The sequence below is a fragment of the Sus scrofa genome, chromosome 1, assembly GCF_000003025.6.
Source record: "Sus scrofa isolate TJ Tabasco breed Duroc chromosome 1, Sscrofa11.1, whole genome shotgun sequence".
In the NCBI taxonomy this organism is placed as follows: Eukaryota; Metazoa; Chordata; class Mammalia; order Artiodactyla; family Suidae; genus Sus; species Sus scrofa.
In genome coordinates this window covers 127,947,040-127,968,899 of record NC_010443.5, presented here as the reverse complement: position 1 = coordinate 127,968,899, position 21,860 = coordinate 127,947,040, and the positions used below count along the sequence as shown (strand labels likewise).

The 21,860-nt window shown below is 39.2% G+C and overlaps 1 protein-coding gene across 7 annotated transcripts in view; it reads right to left on the bottom strand.

Annotated features, from left to right (window-relative positions):
- The window catches only part of TP53BP1 (tumor protein p53 binding protein 1), a 73,871-nt gene extending 63,471 nt beyond the window's left edge, over positions 1 to 10,400 (bottom strand). For 5 of the 7 annotated variants that reach the window (XM_021096915.1, XM_021096926.1, XM_021096946.1 and 2 more), the window contains exons 1-5: positions 10,251 to 10,400; positions 9,496 to 9,680; positions 9,198 to 9,291; positions 8,685 to 8,769; positions 393 to 523 (exon numbers count right to left, since the gene is read on the bottom strand). In XM_021096915.1, coding sequence (XP_020952574.1) covers positions 393 to 523; positions 8,685 to 8,769; positions 9,198 to 9,291; positions 9,496 to 9,680; positions 10,251 to 10,257 — 502 coding nt within the window. In that variant the 5' untranslated portion in view covers positions 10,258 to 10,400. Of the gene's footprint in view, positions 1 to 392; positions 524 to 8,071; positions 8,209 to 8,684; positions 8,770 to 9,197; positions 9,292 to 9,495; positions 9,681 to 10,250 lie in introns of those variants that run through there. The other 2 variants (XM_021096921.1, XM_021096939.1) reach the window with 2 other exon arrangements.

Sequence of the window (21,860 nt, the reverse complement as noted above, 5' to 3'; positions counted from 1 at the left end):
GTGTACTATAAAACCTTACAAATTCCTAGTATCAGTAGACTATGTCTACTTTCTAAAGAAATACATAAACCACACATATACACAAACACAAAAATGTACTTCAGATTATACTTCCATCCCACAAGGCATACATCCCCCAAATATTTGAAAAACAAATGAATACAAAAGGAGCAGGAATCAACATGCAGAAAGGAGGCTAAACAATGACCTAAAAATTGCTGAACACCAAATTAGGTGGAGTATCTCAAACTACTAGCAAATTTCCTAATGCCTATTCTCAATTTAATGATAAGAAATCTATAATCCATTAAAAAGAAGTTTAGACATCAGTATGCTCATGTTAAAGGGATTCAGATCAATATAATACCCTGAAAAAGGCACAGAGCCACTACCTTCAGCACCAACGGAGTGTGTGGTGTCATCTGGAGTATCTTCTTCCTTTTCCTCTTTCTCCATCTCTTCCACCTCTTCTTCTTTCTCTTCACCCACAGGAGGAGCAGATTCCACTGACATTTCCAAAACACTACACACCAAAAAGACACAACCAGGTGTTCCCAGACAGGTTGGGATATTTCAAAGAACTCTCTGAATTTTATTGTGGTTCCCCACATTCCAACCATGTTTTAAGCAAATTTGAAAGAGTAAAAAAAATTACCCCATTATTGCTTTTCTACAAAAAGCACCTAAAGGTTAACAAATCGTAACACTGTACAGAATTAAGTAATACAAATATGAGACAAAAGGAAGAAACAAACATACTTGATTTTTATCTTCCTCTGATAAAATAGGAGCATGGATAGAAAAATCTTCCACTCAAGAGAATTACTGACAAGTGACAAGAGAAGATGTATATAGATGTGCAGAGAAGAGGCTCAAAAATACATTAAACCACACATGATTTGCAAAAGTAATTTAGCAAGAACTCTTAGGATATATACAAAGAAACACAATGTCTGAATAAAATTCAGGTTAAGAGGTCCATGTACTGAAAAGAAGTTAACATCTCAGGTCAAAAAACATAATAAACAGGAGTTCTCATTGTGGCGCAGCAAAAACAAATCCGACTGGGAACCATGAGGATGCAGGTCCAATCCCTGGCCTTTCTCAGTCGGTTAAGGATCAGACATTGCCATGAGCTGTGGTAGGTCACAGATGCGGCTCAGATCCTGTGTTACTGTGGCTGTGGTGTAGATTGGCAGCCGTAGCTCCTATTTGACCCCTAGCCTGGGAACCTCCATATGCCGTGGGTGCAGCCCTAAAAAGAAAAAAAAAAAAGTAAAATACACATAACAATTAGGAAAAATACCTGAAACAATGTAAAAAAGAACAGTCTCCATAAACTACCAGAAATTCAAAAGAAGAATTCTAAGATATAAATGGACAAACAACAGAAGAAACAACTTGTTAAAAAAAAAAAAAGAAAGAAAGAAAGAAATACAAGTATCTTTAAACTAAGAAATCAGGAGTTCCCACTGTGGCGCAGAGGAAACAAATCCGACTAGTATCCATGAGGATGCAGGTTCAATCCCTGGCCTCGCTCAGTGGGTTAAGGATCTAGCATTGCCTTGGGCTGTGGTGTAGGTCTCAGACGTGGCTCAGATCCGCATTGCTGTGGCTGTGGTATAGGCCAGCAGCTGTAACTCCGACTGATCCCTAGCCTGGGAACTTTCATATGCCGCAGCTGTGTCCCTAAAACAATTTAAAAATAAATAAATAAAAATAGAAGAAATCAGAGAAACCATTTGTGGCCAATCAAATTAGAAAAAACTGTAAATACTGTACTATTCAGTGCTGTCCAAACCTGAGGAGAAATTAGCATTATCACATACTATTTATGAGAATATAAACTAATATGAACTTCTGGGAGAACAACTTATAAATTTATATTAAGATAACTAAAAAAATGTTCATACCCAGCCATTTCAATTGTAAGAAATAATTTGAAATGTGAAGACACTTACATAGACTTGTTTCTCAAAGTTTACTGTAAATAACAACCTACTATAAACCCAACAGTAGGTAAATGATAAATTAATTAATAATGGAATATTATGCAGCCATTAAAAATGTTCAAAACATTGATGCAACTAGAGATTCTCATACTAAGTCAAGTAAATCAGAAAGAGAAAGACAAATACCGTATGATATCACTTATATGTGGAATCTAAAATATGACACAAAATGCAGACTCACCAACACAGAGAACAGACTGTGGTTGCCGAGGGGGAAGGGCTAGGAAGGAAGTGGGATGGACGGGGACTATGAGGCTAGCAGATGCAAACTATTACATTTAGAATGGATAAGCAATGAGGACCTACTGCATAGCACATGGAACTATATCCAGTCTCTTAGGATAGAAATGATGGTAGATAATATGAGAAAAAGAAAGTATGGAAGTTCCTGTGGTGGCTCAGAAGGTTAAGAACCTAACTAGTATCCATGAAGATGCAGGTTCAATTCCTGGCCTCGATCAGTCCATTAAGGATCTGGCATTGCCACGAGCTGTGGCATAGGTCACAGATGTGGCTCAGATCCCATGTTGCTGTGGCTATGGTGAAGGCTGGCAGCTGTAGCTCTGATTTGACTCCTAGCCTGGGAACTTCCCAATGCTACAGGTGCAGCCCTAAAAAGACAAAAAAAAGAAAGAGAGAAAGAGAAAAGAGAAAGAATGTGTGTGTGTGTGTGTGTATATATATGTATGACTGGGTCAATATGCTGTACAGCACCAACTGACACAACACTGTAAATTGACTACACTACAATTTTTAAAAAGTAAAAATGAAAATAAAAAGACAACCCGAAATGGTTAAAATAAAACAAAAATAAAAATGTTCAGGAGTTGTCTTGATAGCTCAGCAGTTAATGAACCTGACTAGGATCCATAAGGATGCAAGTTCAATCCCTGGCCTCGCTCAGTGGGTTAAGGATCTGGTGTTTCCATGAGCTGTAGTGTAGGTCGAAGATGCGAATTGGATCCCACGCTGTTGAGGCTGTGGAGTGGGCCAGCAGCTACAGCTCTGATTTGACCCCTAGCCTGGGAACTTCCATGTGCCACAGCAAAAAAGTAAAAAAATTAAAAAAATAAAATAAAAATGCTCAAAACAACCAAATACAATGTGTAAATCAAAAACCTGGGTTGGATACTGGATTTAAAAAATAAATGAACAGGGAGTTCCAGTTGTAGCTCAGTGGTTAAGGAACCCAACCAGTACCCACGAGGACATGGGTTTGATTCTGGCCTCACTCAGTGGGTTAAGGATCCGGCATTGCCATGAGCTGCGGTGTAGGTCGCAGATGCAGCTCGGATCCCACATTGCTGTGGCTGTGATTTAGGCTGGCAGCTACAGCTCCAATTTGACCCCTAGCCTGGAAACCACCATATGCCACGAATGCGGCCCTAAAAAGACAAAAAAAAAAACAAATAAATATGAAAGACATCTTTGAGACAACTGTGAAAAATCTGAATATGAACTATAGTATTAGGCATTATGGACTCAGTATTTTTTTAGGTGTAATAATGGTATTATCATTATATAAGCTAATGCATTTTTCTTAGGGGATGAAGGTTAAAGTATTTGAGGGAAACTATGATTTCTGCAACTTAGTTTCAAGTGATCCAGCCCTCCAAAAGTCTATTTTATATGTGCACACAGAGAAAAAAAAAGGATAATATCCTTTTATTTCTTCTGTGGCTGTAAACTTTTAAAATGCAAAACTTGGGGACAATGTTAAGATTCTTAATTTTCAGGGGAAATTAACTGCTCATGTTGTTAAGCAAAAAGGTCAAGAGACACATGACCTTTTGCTTTCCACAGGTTAACTAGGTAAATGAAGTATACACACACACACACACACACAAAAGGGAAAATATGCCAAAATGTTTACAGCAATTAGCCTCTGGGTGGCAGAATTAGACATAACATTTTTTGTTGCCTTGTAACTTTCTACACATTTAATATTTCATATAAAGACCATTAAATATAAGTTTAGTAAGCATAAAAGAGATGAAAACATAAATTTGCAAAGTGGGGACCATGATCCAAGGAAGAGAAAAAGGACTGTAAAGATTTTCACAATAGTAAGATAGAACATTACCTATCAACCAGATGCACGACCTTGGGAAATAGAGGGAAAGAAAGTCAAGAGCATGTAGGACAAAAAGTAGAAAAGTAATGAAAGACAGCACAGACCACACACCTTGGACCTTCCTCAGTCTCTTCTGGTGGTTTTCTTCATGTCCCTGACCTCTAGGTGCTGCCAGGCACAGTGAGTCCTTGGATCTCTTCTTCACCTACACTCCTCCCTTTAGTGATCTTATCCAGACTCAAGGCTTTATCATCCATATGTTTATGAGTCTGCAATTTTTTTTTTTTTTTTTAGGGCTGCATATGGATGTTCCCAGGCTAGGGGTCCAATTGGAGCTACAGCTGCCGGCCTATACCACAGCTATAGAAATGAGGTATCCAAGCTGAGTGTGGACCTACACCATAGCTCACAGCAATTCCAGATTCCCAAACAACTGAGTGAGGCCAGGGATCCAAACTGCATCCTAGTTGGATTCGTTTCCACTTCACAACGGGAACTCCCGACGCTGCAATTTTAGATCTGCAGCTTAGACATTCCCCCTGAGCTCCAGGCATTCACATCATCAACTGCCTCCAACTGGCTATTAAAAAGGCAGCACAGCTTTACCATGTCTGAAACTGACTTTCCCCTGCAGTCCAGTTCATCTCAATTAAGAACAATTCCATTCTTCTAGTTCCCAAACCAAAGACATGGAATCACTGTTACATCCTTCCTTTCCTTCATATTTCACATCCGATCTATCTTTGAATCCTATTTTGAAAAACCCAGAATCTCATTACCCTCATCAACTTCTACTCTGGCCTTGCCACTGTCACATATTGCCTAAATTATTTCAATAGTCTCCTAGTTGGTCTTTCTGCCTCTGCCCTTGCTCTCCCTTCAGACCATTCCTTTTTAAATTTAATTTGAATATCTTCATTTTTTTAATTTTTGTTTTTATTTTTCCCAGCTTTATTGAGGAAAAATGGACAAATAAAAATTGTATACCTTTCAGTCTATTCTTGACCCAGCAGCCAGGGTGATCCTGTTCAAATCTAAGTCAGATCACGTCATTCCTATGCTAAAAATCCTTAAATACCTTCCTATCGCACTAAAAGCAACAGCCAAATTCCTCACAATGACCCAGAAGGCTACACACACACACAGACACACACTGGTACCCCCTTTTCTGATCTCTTCTCCCACTCCTCTCAAGCACTCCACATTAGCCACTTGAACCTCCTGGTTATTTCTCAAATTTCCAGGCACACTCTTGCCTCAGGGCTTTGCGTTTTCCATTCTCCATGCATGGATTACATTTATCCCAAATAGCAGAGATCACTTAAGATTTTTGGTCAAATATCACATCAGCGAACAATCCCCTAAGTCACCCAATCTAAACTTACACTCCTTTGATGTTTCCCATCCCCTTCTCTGTTTTCTCTCTTTAGCCCTTATTAGATCTAACTTATCATATATTTTTACTTATCTATCACATATTGCTACAGCCCATACAAGAACATAAGCTACATTAAAGTCTATGTTTTTTTTCCTCATCTGATCACTTTGTATCCCCAAAACTCAAGAGTGCTTGGCATATAGGAAATAATAATTATCTGTAGAATGACTAGGTGAATCAGAAGAGGCTTAAAATAAATTAGATTACAGACAAAAAATAGTACTGATATTAAACTTTTCTTCACTATCCAAAACTGATGAAAAGGAGCTCCCATTGTGGCTTGGCAGGTTAAAAACCCTACATCATATCCGCGAGGATGCAGGTTCAATCCCTGGCCTTTCTCAGTGGGTTAAGGATCCAACGTTACTGCAAGCTGCAGCATGGGTCACAGATGTGGCTCAGATCCGGTGTGACTGTGGCTGTGGCAGAGCCCTGCAGCCATGGTTCTGACTGACCCCTAGCCCAGGAATTTCCATATCCAATGGGTGTGGCAGAAAAAAAAAACTGATAGAAAAAGAAAACAAACGTTTAAATATATTATTTAAAAATACAAAAGTAGTCAATAAAAAAACTAAAATAATTATCTTGAAAAGTTAGGAGATGATTTCTCTCATGGCACAGCAGGTTAAGATCTGGCGTTGCCAGTGAAGTGGCTTGGGTCACTGCTGTAATGTGGATTCAATCCCTGGTCTGACAACTTCCACAACACCATGGGTATGGCCAAAAACAACAACAAAAAAAATAGGAGACTGTTGTTGTGAGTTAAATCCTCATCTTTTATTTCCATAATAAAAAATACAAAAACCTGTATGCAAATGTTCATAGCAGATTTATTTATATTAGCCAAAAACTACAATCAACCCAGATTTCCTTCAACAAGTAAATGGTTACACAAATTCTGGAACATCCATACCATGGGACACCACTCAACAATAAAAAGGAACTAACTACTGATACATGCAACAACTTGAATGGATCTCCTGGGAGTTATGCTGATCGAAAAATGCCAATCCCCAAAGATTATATACTGTATAATCTTTTTTTTTTTTTTTTTTTTTTTGGCCATGCCCATGGTACGCAGAAGTTCCCAGGACAGGGATCAAACCTAAGCCACAGCAGTGATATGCTGAATCCTTAACTGCTAGGCCACCAATGAACTGGGAACTTCCTTTTTTGGCCTAATCCTATTTATTTTATATGACAAAACTTTACCAATGGAGATTGGTTGTAATCAGTGGCTGCCAGGAATACAAGTACAGGAGAGGGAGGTGGGTGTGGTTATAAAAGGGCTACACTAGAGACCCTTGTGGTGTTGCAACTGTTCAGCATCTTGACCACAGTGGTGGAAAACCTACATAGGTGATTAAACTGTATAAAAATTCATACACACTCACAGAGTGCAAGCAAAACTAGGGATATATGAATAAGTTCATACCTCCCCCAGCCCTTCAACTATGCCTAATAAATTTGTGTATAGTTTAGATCATCTTTCTCAAGGAGGCTTTCCCTTATCCCCCAGACTAGTTATATACTCTATTTTTCCCCCTTTACAATGATCACAATTCTCAATGAATAGCTATTTATGTAATTATTTAACATGTCTCCCCTATTAAATTGTAAGTTCCATGATGGCAAAGACCCTAATTTAAAGCACCTGTCACAGTGCCTGCAGGTTTACTGAATGTAGGCATTCAAGTATTTTTTAGAGAAAGAACAACACATTCATGCAAAAAGGGAAAAGAAATAGCCTGGGACTTTGCAAACAGTACCACTTCATCCACAACAAGGAGTATGCACACATCCTATCCTCACTGGTTCAAACCCAGGTGCTGAGCCACAAAAACACAGATAAGCCTGATGCATGTTCCTAAAAGGTATCACAAAAACTAAATGGCTGCAAAAAGTAAAGAAAGATAATATAAATGAGTGAAATGGCTGGGTGTAAGGACAAACACACAAGCCCTAGGATAAATGATAAAAGAATACCTGGCCTCAGTGTCCAAGTACAAAAGTTGGTCACAGCCACTATGACACATAGCACTCATAGACCACAGCACTCATGCTCAATCTACACAGAGGTTGGCTGCTACTCACAGTTCCAGCCAACTGTTGCCAATAATACAACAGCTGCATTACTTCTGGACTACTAATCCCAGAAGGTGGAAATCTAAGTTTTATGTGAAATTTCCCTATTTTAAAATTCTATCAATTCAAATATATCTTACAACTGTGTGTTAGCCAAATAGAACCCACCTGCAGGCCAAAATAAGCCCACCAATGTGCAGACTGTTCTAAAGCATCTAATGACATGGGAGAGAAAAACTATGTGCAAGCACACAGTATTAAATAGAACACAAACACAAGCATTTATTTTTTAGATAAAACCATAGTCTTTCACTTCAAACTAACATTGTTCTAACTACCTCCCTTTTCTACTCCTCCACCCCAAGACTCCTACATCCTACTTTTAGGAGAACTGGGCATTGAATGGTAAAACAGAAAGAGAGGCACTTGAGTAAGAACTCAAAGTCCAGGTCTGTCACTTACTAGTAATGTATTCTAGAGCAAGTTTTTTTAACGTCTTTGCCTCTCTCTATGTCAGGAAGTTCTGTGATGAGTTCATTGTACAGCTGCTTTAAGGATGAAATTAAATGGCACCATACATTAAACATCCGATCTCGTGCCTAACACAGAGGATAATAAACTCAATAAATGAACGATGCAAAGATATACAGAAGACAAAGCAAAAACTGAAAACTATTTAGGTAAGAATTATGCATTCTGGGCTTAAAATTGCTAAGATTCTTTGGTTGGTAGGAAGAAACAATGCCTGTTTTGATAATATACCTACCTTTTTTTTTTTTTTTTTTTTTTTACTATTTTTTCTACTAATAAGTCAATTCTATGCTGAGAATGAGGAGTGCTTATTTTGTTTCACATGCACAAGACAGGTCACAATTTCAATAACGTAGGTGTAAGAATGTTACCACCTTCAGAAAAAAGGAGTCCAGCCTTCAGTACCAATAGAACACTAGCTAAAAAATCCTCAAATCCTACTCCCTAATTCACAAAAATAAGATTAATTCCTTTATCCTTGGGATGAGATAAAACAATTAATCCACTAATAAATTTAAATAAATTCCTTCAAACAGTAGTATACCTGCTTGTCCTATTTGGCTGAGGTAACTGTTCAATGACCTGACTGATGGAACCACATGTGTCCAAATGAGAAGAATCCATGGAGTCTGAAAAAAATAATTGGATATTAGCACAAAAGACATTTACCACCAACTTTTTTTTCTTTTCGGCCACCCCAAAGCATATGGAGTTCCTGGACCAGGGATCAGATCCCAGCCACAGTTTGTGACCTTCACCACAGCTATGGCAATCCCAGATACTTAACCCACTATGTGGGGGCAGGGATCAAACCTGCACCCTGGTGCAGCAGAGACACATCCAATCTTGCTGCACCACAGCAGGAACACCTACCACCAAACTTTTGATATATATTCAGGAATGTAGACCTAATCAGTCTACATTAGAAAACCAACCTTGTGAGTGCCTACTATGCACCAGATACTGTGCTAGACTTTCTTACATACATTCACCACAGCCCCATAATGTTTGAATCCACCCACTTCTAACAAGAGCACCCTTGCAAAAGGGACCTCACCTGCAGCTTTGTTTTCTTTCAGACATTCATTGAAACTACTATTATCGTCTCCTTGTTCTTCTCCACCTGTCTGTTCAGTATTGGACACAACATCCTAGAAAATTATACAAACATAATATACTCACTCTATATGGAATAATCTAAAAGGCAACATATTGCTGTGAACATGTTGGTTTCATTTTTTCCAATCAACTTTATCCAAAAGATGGTGAGATTTCCTAAGTATTTATGTTTGCAGGTTGATCTAGACTAGGAAAAAAAAATCTACTCAATCATTTCCAAGCAACCTATCACTCACCAACACAGGGTTCTCTTTGTGTGTCTGTAGATTGGGAAGGTGTCGAGACAGCATACTGAAGTGAGAACCAGAATCATCTTCTAGAACCTGGCTTTCAGGCTGAGAATCTTCAATTATCAGGCAAGGTGTGTCTTGCTGAGAGAAATCTGAATCCAACTGACTTCCAGTAGGGTCCATCTGCTCCCCTGGAATGGAACAACAAAAGATCAGTTCTGTGCTACCTACACTCCTTCCTCACGGAGTCCGAGCTTAAATAATGACGCGGAAGTACAAGAGCTGGAAAAGGGGACCGGTGTAGGACTCTTCTAATTGGAACATTATAATCGCTGCAAGCACTTTCCTATATACCTCCCAATGACCGATTTCCTAGCTATTTACAGTGAGCCTGCCTATCCTTCTTTCCCCCTTCCCTCACCTTCCCGTAGACACCCTTTCCCCTCCTTCCTAACCTCTTCTCTCTCCGCCCCTTTTTCCATCCCCCACAACTCTCCCTTCGTCCTTCTGGCGCCTCAACCGCCCCCCAAAAGGCTGCTTTGTAATCTTTGTTCGTCTGACCCCCACAGCTCTTCACGTTTCCTCACGACCACCCAGCCTTACTAGCTTGTGGTTCCCCACCCCCTCACCAGGGCCCTCCAACCCTTTCCCCGTCACAGCCGCCATGCTTGCCACCCCGCCCCCTCCGGTCAGCCATCCCTTCAGACCCGAAACCCAAGCTCCCATAGCCGACTACGCCCCCACTTTTCTCCAAACGGTACCAGGCATCCCGGCGGGAGGTCCCTCACGCTCGTGCTAGAGATCTCCACACGCTCCCCAGGCCCCTCCAGCTCGATCCCCAGGTCGCCGCTGTCTCCACCGCCGCCACCGGCCACGAACTCCCCCTTTCCCGTCGCGTCACGCGGGATCGGCTCACCCATTCGCTGATGCTGCCCGCCACTCAAGAAAGCCTGCGGATGATTGGTGGCTGAGGCGGAGTGCCCCGCCCCACGTAGGAAAAAGGAACACGGCGGCGTGTTTCCATGGCAGCCTGGACTTTGCAGGCCCTCCCTCTAGTAAGCCACAAATGACAGTATCCTTGAACTGAAGGGACCTTGAAGAGGGCATGAAATATAATGCCCTGCCCCCGGGACGGTTGTTTGTACCACTACTCAGACGTAGGAGAAAATTCCTATTTTCTATCGTTCATGCACCTTAAGGCCCCCATGTCATCCTCTTCTGTTGAAAAAGGGTTTCCCGGCTTTCTGATTAAAAGGGCGAAGAAGATCCAGAATGGCTAGAATTTCATAGCTGGTGAAACTGAAGAGAGAGAAGACTCTTTGGGGTTTACCTGTGTCAACAGGATCCCTTTTGTAGGCCTCTACCTGAATTCAAGGGCTTCACATTACGTCTCTGCCAGTTCTTTTTATTATTTTTTTTTGGGGGGGGGATTGGATTTGCATTGTCTGAGGGTCCTGGTAAACCGTATTTTTTCCCATTGTCTTTCCAGTCTGGAACGTAGTTCAAGCTTCACATTTGCTTATGGTTGACCTATCTTTTATGGAATTGCAGCCTACAGAGACCATAGCCCCGGATATTTTTTGCACCTCTGATTGAGACAATTGAGCACAGTGGCTGCCAGACTCAGTGGTGAAGAGAACAGCTGCCGCCCCGCTAACTACACGACCTCAATGATCCCTGCAAGCCCTGAGAGTCTATTATCCTAATTATCTTGCCAGGGTCTTATAGAGGGCGTGGCAGCTGTGACTCGTATTAATGAATGAGGCCCCATGAGGAATATGGTCGTTTTTTAGTTTTGTTTTTGCTTTTTAATTTAAGGGGTGGATGGATCTAGGATGGAATTCTAGCCAGAGCAGCTGTCAATAGGGAAAGCACCTACCACACTGCCAAGCATATACATAGTAAGCATTCAATAGAAGGTAGTTTCTTCTCTCTACCCCAAGATCAAAATGACTTAGGCACAGCCCAACCATGATTTTCCAATTATATAAATATCCAATTCAACACTTGATACAGGCTAAGCTGAAGTGAAGCTTCCTACCAATCTTCTCCCTGCTGTTACAAATTATACTGATCATTTTCCAACCAAAAATCAAAGCATGTCATCTGAGTATATGTTACTTATGGGAACAAAAGGACAGACTCTTTGAAATGAAACTGTCCTGAAAAATCTACAATCTACTGTTGCTATAACTAGAATATAATTAGGGTCCCCGGAATGTATTATTAGTGGATCAAAAATTGGAACAGAGCACCCAGAGACACACTCCACTTCTTACTCTTGAAATCATTTGTAATTGATATCTCTCTCCTTCACTCCTAATGCTGCAGAAGACCAGTGATCAAATAATTTAATCCTAAAAGGACCAGGTTAGGTCAATATTAACTATACCAGGTAGAAAAAGTGAATTCATCTGCTCTATTTGAGAGGGCATAAACAACTAAGTCCTGTTGTAGGCAAATCTTGACCTATATTCTCATAAAAATTCTTCAAAAATCACTGTGTTTGCTCTTCTCTGTCCTGCCATTGCATTTCCCATTTCCAAGCAAGACATAAATGAGTAGACTTTCTTGATTATTTGACAAACAACTATATGTGTTTGTCAAAACTTATAAAACTGTACATTAATAAGGGTAAATTAAACCTCAGTTGGCATGACTAAAACCAGATAAATAACCCCAACCATTCCCATTACTAAATAAAACAAGAGCCGTAAAAAAATCTGTGAAGAAAAAGTGTAAATGCCTTGTTAGGCAGTTTGATCATTAAATTACCCAAAAAGATCAGAAAATGCAGGCAGGATGGTTTCCCACTAAGGTTGTAACTGATTACATTTATGTGAGCCAAAGTCCTTTATTGACTATTAGAATGAAAAGTATCATCTGCCTATCTGCATAGCTACAAGTGCATCTTAACCTAAGCTACCTCACAGAAATTTAATCTACCTCTAAAGTCCTCCCAGACAAGAAAATTCCATCAGACCCTATCTAACTCACTTTGAAGTTTAACAGACCTCATTGTCAGAAATTTTTCTTCTAATCATCAAATTCTTTATTCTAGAACTTAAAGCCATTTCCAGTCATATTGTATTTAATTAGTAATTTTTAAACCTGGACAAATTCTCATAAGACTGGGATCATCTCATCTAGTCCAATAATTCCATAGTATATTTCTACCAATCAAACGATGAACATAAATGCTACATTTTTAGTTTTAGAGGTTTTTTTCTGAGGTCTCCTCACAGAGTTCTCTAAGCAAAAGAACCTCAGTTAGTTCTAGCTCACAGACACTATTCATCAAACCCTAATTCACTTCATGGTTTTCTTCTGGAAACAGTTTTGAAGCTCAGTGGCAAAAAAACATTACCAAGGATAAGTACTAAATTTAATGATAAACTATTATATATCTCTTTTAAGCTGCACTATTAATAATAACTGACTTATATTTAACATATAATTGATTCTGAACCCTAGCTGCCTTCCGTTGCCCTTGGACCTATACAATCATGCCCAGTCATTCTACCAATAATATAATTAATTTTTTGACATAAGTAATTAATAACATGTTTGACATTTTTACTATGTGGCAGATTTTGTGTTCTATTTTACATGCATTATCTCACCTAAAAGCTTTATCACTCTTTAAGGGTTACAGATGAGGACACTAAGGCTTAGAGAGATGACATAATTTGAACAATGATTCAGAATCTGTGAGAACATAGTTTAAGTGCAGAGTTTTTATATATACATGATTGAGGAGGAATGGTGACAAAGAAATGGAAAAACAGTTGATATTAAACTTTTTTTATTTTAGATTTTTTTTAGATTTTTTTTTTTTCCATATGCTGCACCCCCGGCATATGGAAGTACCCTGGCTAGGAAATGAATCTGAGAAGCAGTGCAGACTTTAATCCACTGCATCAGGCCGGGGATCAAACCCATACCTCCAAAACAACCCGAGCCACTGCAGTTGGATTCTTAACCCACTGTACCACAGCAGTTAAACCATTTTAAAATGTATGATTAGGTACATTGATGTGCAACCATTACCACCACCCATCCCCAAAACTCTTATCTTCCCAAACTAAAACTCTGTACCCATTTAACACTTATTCCCCATTCCCCTCCCCCTCCAGCCCTTGGCAACCAACATTCTACTTTCTGTCTCTATGAATTTTACTGCTCTGGGTACCTCATACAAATGGAATCATATAATATTTGTCCTTTTGTGTCTGGCTTATTTCACTTAGCATAATGTCCACAAGGGTAATCCATGTTGTAATTTTAATAGCATGTGTTAGAATTTCCTTGTTTTTTAAGTCTGAATAGTATTTCATTGTATGTATATATGACATTTTTTTGTTTATCATTCTTGTTCAGTTTAACCCACTTTTCAAACCCTTCCAGAGCCCCAACTTTGCCACACCCAAGTGTAGATGAGAAACTGAAGGCACATCAGCAGAACCCCACCAAGGCAGCACACTGGTCCCCCCTTCGAGATAGCTTAATTTTCCAGCCAACCAGTAGACCCTCTTAACAGCCTGAGTCTCTCTCAAACACACAATACCAAACATAATTGTGACTGCAGTATTAGCCAGTTTCCTCCCTTCCACCTTTTCAAATGTTTAATCCAAAGAGCTCAGGAGTTCCCACTGTGGTTCAGTAGGTTAAGGACCCAACTGCAGGGAGTTCCCATTGTGGCTCAGTGGTTAACGAATCCAACTAGGAACCGTGAGATTGCGGGTTCCATCCCTGTCCTTGCTCAGTGGGTTAAGGATCCAGCGTTGCTGTGAGCTGTGGTGTAGTTTGCAGACACGGCTCAGATCCCACATTGCTGTGGCTCTGGTATAGGCCGGTGGCTACAGTTCCGATTAGACCCCTAGCCTGGGAACCTCCACATGCCTCAGAAGTGGCCCTAGAAAAGGCAAAAAGACAAAAAAAAAAAAATCCAACTGCAGGGGCTCTGGTTGCTGCAGTGGTGCAGGTTCCATCCCCAGACTGCACAATGGGTTAAAGGATCAGGCATTGCCACAGCTGTGGCTCAGATTCAATCACTGGCTGGGGAACTTCCATATGCCACAGGTGAGGCCATTAAAAAAAAGAAAGAAAGAAAACTCCACCAGAAGCCTCTTACCTGGAAACAGGTAGAAACAAAAAGGTGTGGTACTGATAAGGCCTGCCATCCTCCCCTCTCTGGCTTATTCGCAATCCTCATAGATGTAATCAAATTCCACGTGCTAGTAGCATTTCCCTTCCACTCTACTTCTCCACCAAGCTCCAGGACTTTCTTTTGTCCTTGCCCTCCAAATTTCGCTTTCTCTTTACCAGTAACTCCATAATCCTTTGCAATCTGGCCTTAACCTCCAAAAATCTAGTGCCTAGCAAAAGCGGTTACTCTAAAAATGTTTGCAATAATTGATTCTGAAAATTTATTGTCAAATCATCTCATTAGCATCTATCATGTTTGATGGCACTAATTTCTTCTTCCTTAAAATTCTTATCCTAAGTGCCCATCAACAAATGAATGATTTTTTTTTTTTAAAGACTGGTATATGTATACAGTGCAATACTACGCAGCCATTTAAAAAAAGATGAAATCTTTCCATTTGTGACAACATGGGTGGACCTTGAGGGTATTATACTGAGTGAAGTCAGTCAGATGGAAAAAGACAAAATACCATAGGATTTTACTCATATGTGGAACAAACAAAAAATAAGTGAAGAAACCAAACAAAAACAAACACACAAATAGAGACAACAGAGTAGTGGTTACCAGAGAAGAAAGGGTGCGGTGAAAACCAAATGGTTAAGGAGTCAACTGTATGGTGACAGATGGAAACAGAATTTGGTGGTAAGCACTCAGTAGGGTACACAGGAGTAGAAAAATGTTTAACACATGGAACTTAAGTTATAAACCAATGTTACCTCAAAAAATTAATTAAAAAACAATAACTTTTTTAAAATAAAATTCTCATCTTGTGTTGAGAGTTCCTAACTCTCCTCCTCCCTCTAAGCTTTTCTTTCCAATCCCTAATATCCTGGAAGCCAACACTACATGATAAGAATCAAGAGTGTTACCAACATGCTACAACATGGATGAACCTCGAAAACATGCTAAGTGAAATAAGCCAGGTACAAAAGAACACATATTGTATGTTCCATTTATATGAGATATCCAGAATGAGCAAATTTACAGAGGCAGAAAGTAGAATAACGGTTTCCAAAAGCTAAGGAGGTGGGGAGGAATATGGAGATATTATTTAAGAAGTACAGAGTTTTGGAGTTCCCGTCGTGGTGCAGTGGTTAACGAATCCGACTAGGAACCATGAAGTTTCGGGTTCAATCCCTGGCCTTGCTCAGTGGGTTAAGGATCCGGCGTTGCTGTGGCTGTGGTGTAGGCTGGCAGCTACAGCTCCGATTCAACCCCTAGCCGGGAACCTCCATATGCCGAGGGAGCGGCCCTAGAAAAGGCAAAAAGACAAAAAAAAAAAAAAAAAAAGAAAAAGAAGTACAGAGTTTTAGTCTGGAAAGATGAGAACATTCTAGATATGAATAGTGGTGATGATTGTACAACAATGTGAATGTACTTAATGCTACTAAACCATACACTTTAAAATGTTTAAAAATGGTAAAGTTTATGTCATATGAATTTTACTAGAGTAAAAAAGTTTTTCAGAGTTCCCCTGTGGCACAGCAGAAATGAATCTAACTAGTATCACCATGAGGTTGTGGGTTCGATCCCTGGCCTTGCTCAGTGGGTTAAGGATCTGGCATTGCCATGAGCTGTAGTGTGAGTCGCAGACGCGGCTCAGGTCCCAAGTTGCTGCGACTGTGGCGTAGGCTGGCAGTGGTAGCTCCAATTCGACCCCTAGCTTGGCAACTTTCACATACCTTGGGTTCAGCCCTAAAAAAAAAGTTTTTCAATGGGACAAAACTAAATTTTAATAAAGATGCACACCCAGATCATAAAAAAATAAAGAAATTATATGATGTAATAAAAGTCAAGACCTGTGGTTAATTTTAGAGGAGACAGAGAGGTTATAATTCTTGAGGAGCCAAGTAGGATGATTGGAAATGTCTTTTTTTATTACTAGAGGCATCACATAGATGTAGGACTTATAATTCATACTATTTATAATTCATACATGTATTCATTTATTTCATTCACTTTTTTATGTAACATAAAGATGATTTAAATTAGATAAATAGCAATGATGCTTAAACTAGCATTGTGCTGGAAAAGAGAACATTTACATTGTCTCAAACTGTCTCTCTAAAGTGTACTGAATATTACAAACAGAAAGTAGTAAATTTGCAGTGAAAAAATTTGGTAACTTAACAAAGTGATCCCAGTTAACATCACTAGTAATAAGACACAATACCATCACATGTCACTTGATCTAATACACTGAGAAGGAAACAACATCACTTTGTTTTCCTGCCAAAAATCCATAATCTGAATCTGATCATGAAGAAACATCAGATAAGCCCGAATTGTTGGAAGCTCTGCAAAAAAGTAGTCCATATTCTTCAAAGAAAGATATACAAAGAACTATAATACAAGACACAATGAAATTGCTATAAGAGTTCATAGGAGAAAGAAATTTAAAAAAAATTAGGAGTTCTCTTGTGGCTCATGGGTTAAGGATCTGGCATTGTCACTTTAGCTGCTTGTGTCACTGTTGTGGCGCAGGTTCGAATCCTGGTTCAGGAACTTCCACATGCCTCAGGCTCGGCCATTAAAAAAAAAAAAAGAAAAGAAAAAAGAAAGAATTTTAGTCATTAGTCATGTAGTTATGACAAATATTTATTGAGCATGTTCTAAGCTAGGGGTTTACTCACACTCCTTTTTTTTTTTTTTGGCCACCCCACCAGATGGAGTTGCCACTGCTTTGACAACTTGGGATCCTTTAATTCACTGCAACAGGTGGGAGATCAAACCCACATCCTGGCACTGCAGAGACACAGTGGATCCTGTTGTGCCACAGCAGGAACTCCTCTCCTTTCTTGATTTCATCCAGTCTCATTGCTGTAACTACCAATTACATACGAACGACTCCCAATATTTATCTCCAGCCCATACATCTCTCCCAAATCCTGAACTTATATGACTAACAGCCTACTCAGTATCTCCATTTGTCTTTTTTTTTTTTTTTCTCCTTAGGGCTACACCCACAGCATACGGTAATTTCCAGGCTAGAGGTCAAATCAGGGCTGTAGCCACTGGCCTATACCACAAACACAGCAACATCAGATCTGAGCTGCATCTGCAATCACCGAAATGCTGGACGCTTAATCCACTGAGCAAGGCCAGGGATCGAACCTGCATCCTCATGGATATTAGATTCATTTCCACTGAGCCACAATGGGAACTCCAATATCTCCATTTGGATGCTCAATTGACATCTCAAACTCCACATGCTTAAAATTGAACTCATCTTGTCTACTAAACCCGCTCCACTTGCAGCTTTCCCCATTTCAGTTGATGGCAATTTCATCAAATGCTTGGAGACATCTTTTTAACAGAAAAAAACCCTGTATTTATCAACCAACTGTATATATGTTAAATGTAGAGAATCTTTAAATATAACAAATATCATTAATACACCCAAAGAAAATTAACAGTAATTTTTTAATGTTATCAAATATGTAGCGTTCAAATTTCTCCAATTGTCTCTTTTTTAAAAAAAACAATTCTAAACAAGGTTTACACATTACATTTGGATGATACTACCTTAGGTCTCTTTTAAAATGTAAGTTCTGGAGTTCCCATCATGGCTCAGTGGTTACAAACCTAACTAGTATCCATGAGGACTCGGGTTCAATCCCTGGCCTTGCTCAGTGGGTTAAGGATCCAGCAATGCCATAAAATGTGGTGTAGGTTGCAGATGCAGCTTGGATTCCAAGTGGCTGTGGTGTAGGACAGCAGTTGTGGCTCCAAATTCAACCCCTAGCCTGAGAACTTTCATATACTGCAGGTGCAGCCCTAAAAAGCAATAAAGTAAAATAAAACATAAGTTCTTCCTATTTTTTATTTCCTGCAGTTATTTGCTTGTTGATAAAACCAAATCATTTGTTCTATAAAATTTCCAACTTTGTGGATTTTTCTGATTGCATCCCTATGGTATCATTTAATATATTTCCCTTTTTATTTTTTATTAATAGGCAGTTAAGTATATTTGCTCAGACTTATATTCCTTTTTTTGGCAAGAATAACTTCATAAATGGTATCATAAACTTCCTATCGCATCTCATCAGGAGGCATATAACATCTGGTTGAATGTATTTTTGTTGCGTTACAATTAACTAAGAGGTTCAAATATTACCACCTTTTTACATGATAGTTTAGCAGTCATTGGTAATCGCTACCTAGCTGCATTATTTCACTAGAGGCTGCAAAAAAGTGATATTCTAACACTCTATCTTCATTTATTAGCTGGAATTCTTCTATAAATTAGGACTTTCCCCTCTTCAAATATTTGATTACAGGAATTCCTGCTGAATGGCACAGCAGGTTAAGAGTCTAGTGTTGTCTCTGTGATGCCTTGGGTGGCTGCTGTGGCGTGTGTTCATTTCCTGGCCTGGGAACTTCCATATGTGGCAGGCGTGGCCACAAAAAAAATTAATAATAATGGTGATGAGTTGAGGTTCTGTATGTAACAGAGAATAGTTCTCTAAATAATGAGGTTCTCCAGCATATTCCAAAAATGACACATGAGATTTTTAGTTTTCGTATCACTGTGAACAGTGAGTTTTAACACATTTGGTGTGCTTCAGTCCACTTCAATTATTATTCATTTTGTAATGCATATTGTCCCATCTTTGGACTGTGGAAGTCTTTTCAGATGAGCTCCAGAGTCCTTTGGATAGGATTCCAATAGTCTTGGATAGCTTCCTTGCCTTCTGGTATAACAAGATGTTCCAGGTTCATCTTGTTTATTTCCTGCCCCAGATCCAGAATCAGATGTTTCTCTTAAGAAGCCTTGGTTCATTTAGTAGTAAATAGCATTAAAAGACCACAATTTGTATGACTGGAATGCTTATTGCTACTGAGTTGGTTGTTCTTTGTATTTTTCCAACTAAATTTTAGGATTTCAGGGGTTTTTATCTAACTTTTTTTATTTTATATTTGTATCTCTTTCTAGTATAATCAACATTTGCTTCCTGATAATATTACCATAATTTATTTGCTTTCTTCTATTATATAATCATTTCAGTAAAAAAAAAAAACAATATTATTACTAATAAGATGACTAATGAAAACAGTTTAACATTTTTTTTTTGCAGTTTTCTTCTATTTCTTATGGTATACCCCATAAAAATGTATGGTTAAGACAGATGCTACAACATGGATGAATCTTCAGTATATTATGCATGAGTGAAACAAGACAGTCATAAGAAGACAAATACTGCATAATCCATTTATATAAGGTATTTAGAGTAGTCAAACTCATAGAGACAGAAAGAGTGGTAGTTGCCAGGCACTGGTGGATGGGTGGGGGGAAATTGGGAGTTACTGTTTAATGAGTAAAGAGTTTCAGTTTTACAAGATAAAAAAAGAGGTATAGTGATGAATGGGGATGATAGTTCCACAACACTTTGAGTGTATTTAATATCACTGATCTATACACTTAAAAATGGTTAAAATGGGACTTCCCTGGTGGCCCAGTGGTTAAGGATTCGGTATTGTAACTGCTATGACTCGAGTTTGATTCCTCGCCTGGGAACTTCCACATTCCACAGGACTAGCCAAAAAAAAAAAGTTAAAATAGTCAATTTTATGTATATTTACTAATAAAAAAATTTTGGCCACACCTGCATCATGTATAAGTTCCCAGGGCACTGCAATGACAATGTCAGATCCTTAACCCACTAAGCCACTGGGGAACTCCACCAATAAAATATTTTCTTAAAAATGTACAGTTATGGGGAGTTCCCACTGTGGTTTAGCAGAAACAAATCCAACTAGCATCCATGAGGATGCGGGTTCGATCCCTGCCCTCACTTAGTGGGTTGGGGATCTGGCATTGTTGTGGGCTGTGGTGTAGATCACAGACATGGCTCAGATCCTGAGTTGCTGTCGCCTGGTGTAGGCCAGCAGCTACAGCTCCCATTTGAACCCTAGCCTGAGAACCTCCACATGCCGCAAGTACAGCCCTAAGAAACAAACAAACAAACAAAAAAAAAACGTACAGTTATGGAGTTCCCATCATGGCTCAGTGGTCAGGGAACATGACTAGTATCCACAAGGACGCAGGTTCCATCCCTGACCTTGCCCAGTGGGTTAAGGATCTGGCGTGGCAATAAGCTGTGGTGCAGTGCTGGTCACAGATGGAGCTCGGACGCCATGTTGCTGTGGCAGTGGTGTAGGCAGGCAGCTACAGCTCCGATTCGACCCCTAGCCTTGCAACCTCCATATGCCGCATTTGGGGCCCTAAAAAAAAAAAAAGACAAAAGAATAAAAATGAAAATGTACAGTTAAACTCTTGAATTTTAAATTCATTTGAAATAATTCTTCTACCAATTTAATACACAGGTTGATTTATTTCATTTTTATTTTTAGGGACTGTTTTATTTTTATTGAGGTAAAATTTAAACACACAGCTCTTAACTGTATAATCTGATGAGTTTTTACTTATGTATACACCTATTAAACATATGCCAATCAAGACATAAAACATTTTCGGAGTTCCCATCATAGCTCAGTGGTTAATGAATCCAACTAGGAAACATGAGGTTGTGGGTTCGATCCCTGACCTTGCTCAGTGGGTTGGGGATCCAGCGTTGCCATGAGCTGTGGTACAGGTTGCAAATGCGGCTCGGATCCCATGTTGCTGTGGCTCTGGTATAGGCCAGTGGCTACAGCTCCGATTAGACCCCTAGCCTGGGAACCTCCATATGCCGCAGGTGCAGGCCTAAAAAAACCAAAAAAAAAAAAAAAAAAAAAAAGACATAAAACATTTTCATCACTTCAGAGAATTTTTCATGGCAACCATATTCAAATTTCTATCATCATATATTAGTTTTGCCTGCTCAACAATTTTATGTAAGTGGAATTATACAGTATGCAGTCATTTGTATTCATCTTCTTTTCTCTACAAAATATTTTTGAGATTTATCCCTATTGTTGCATATATCAATAGTTCATTCTTTTTTATTGGTAGTAGTATTCTGCTGTATTCATGTTCAGCAATTTGTTTATCCATTCACCTATTAATGGATATTTGGGTTGTTTTGGACCATTACAAATAAAACTGCTACGAACATTCATATATAAGCCTTTCTGTGAATACACATTTTCATTTCTCGTGAGTTGATAACCAGGAGTGGAACTGCCAGGTCATAGGATAGATATTTAACTTTATAAGAAA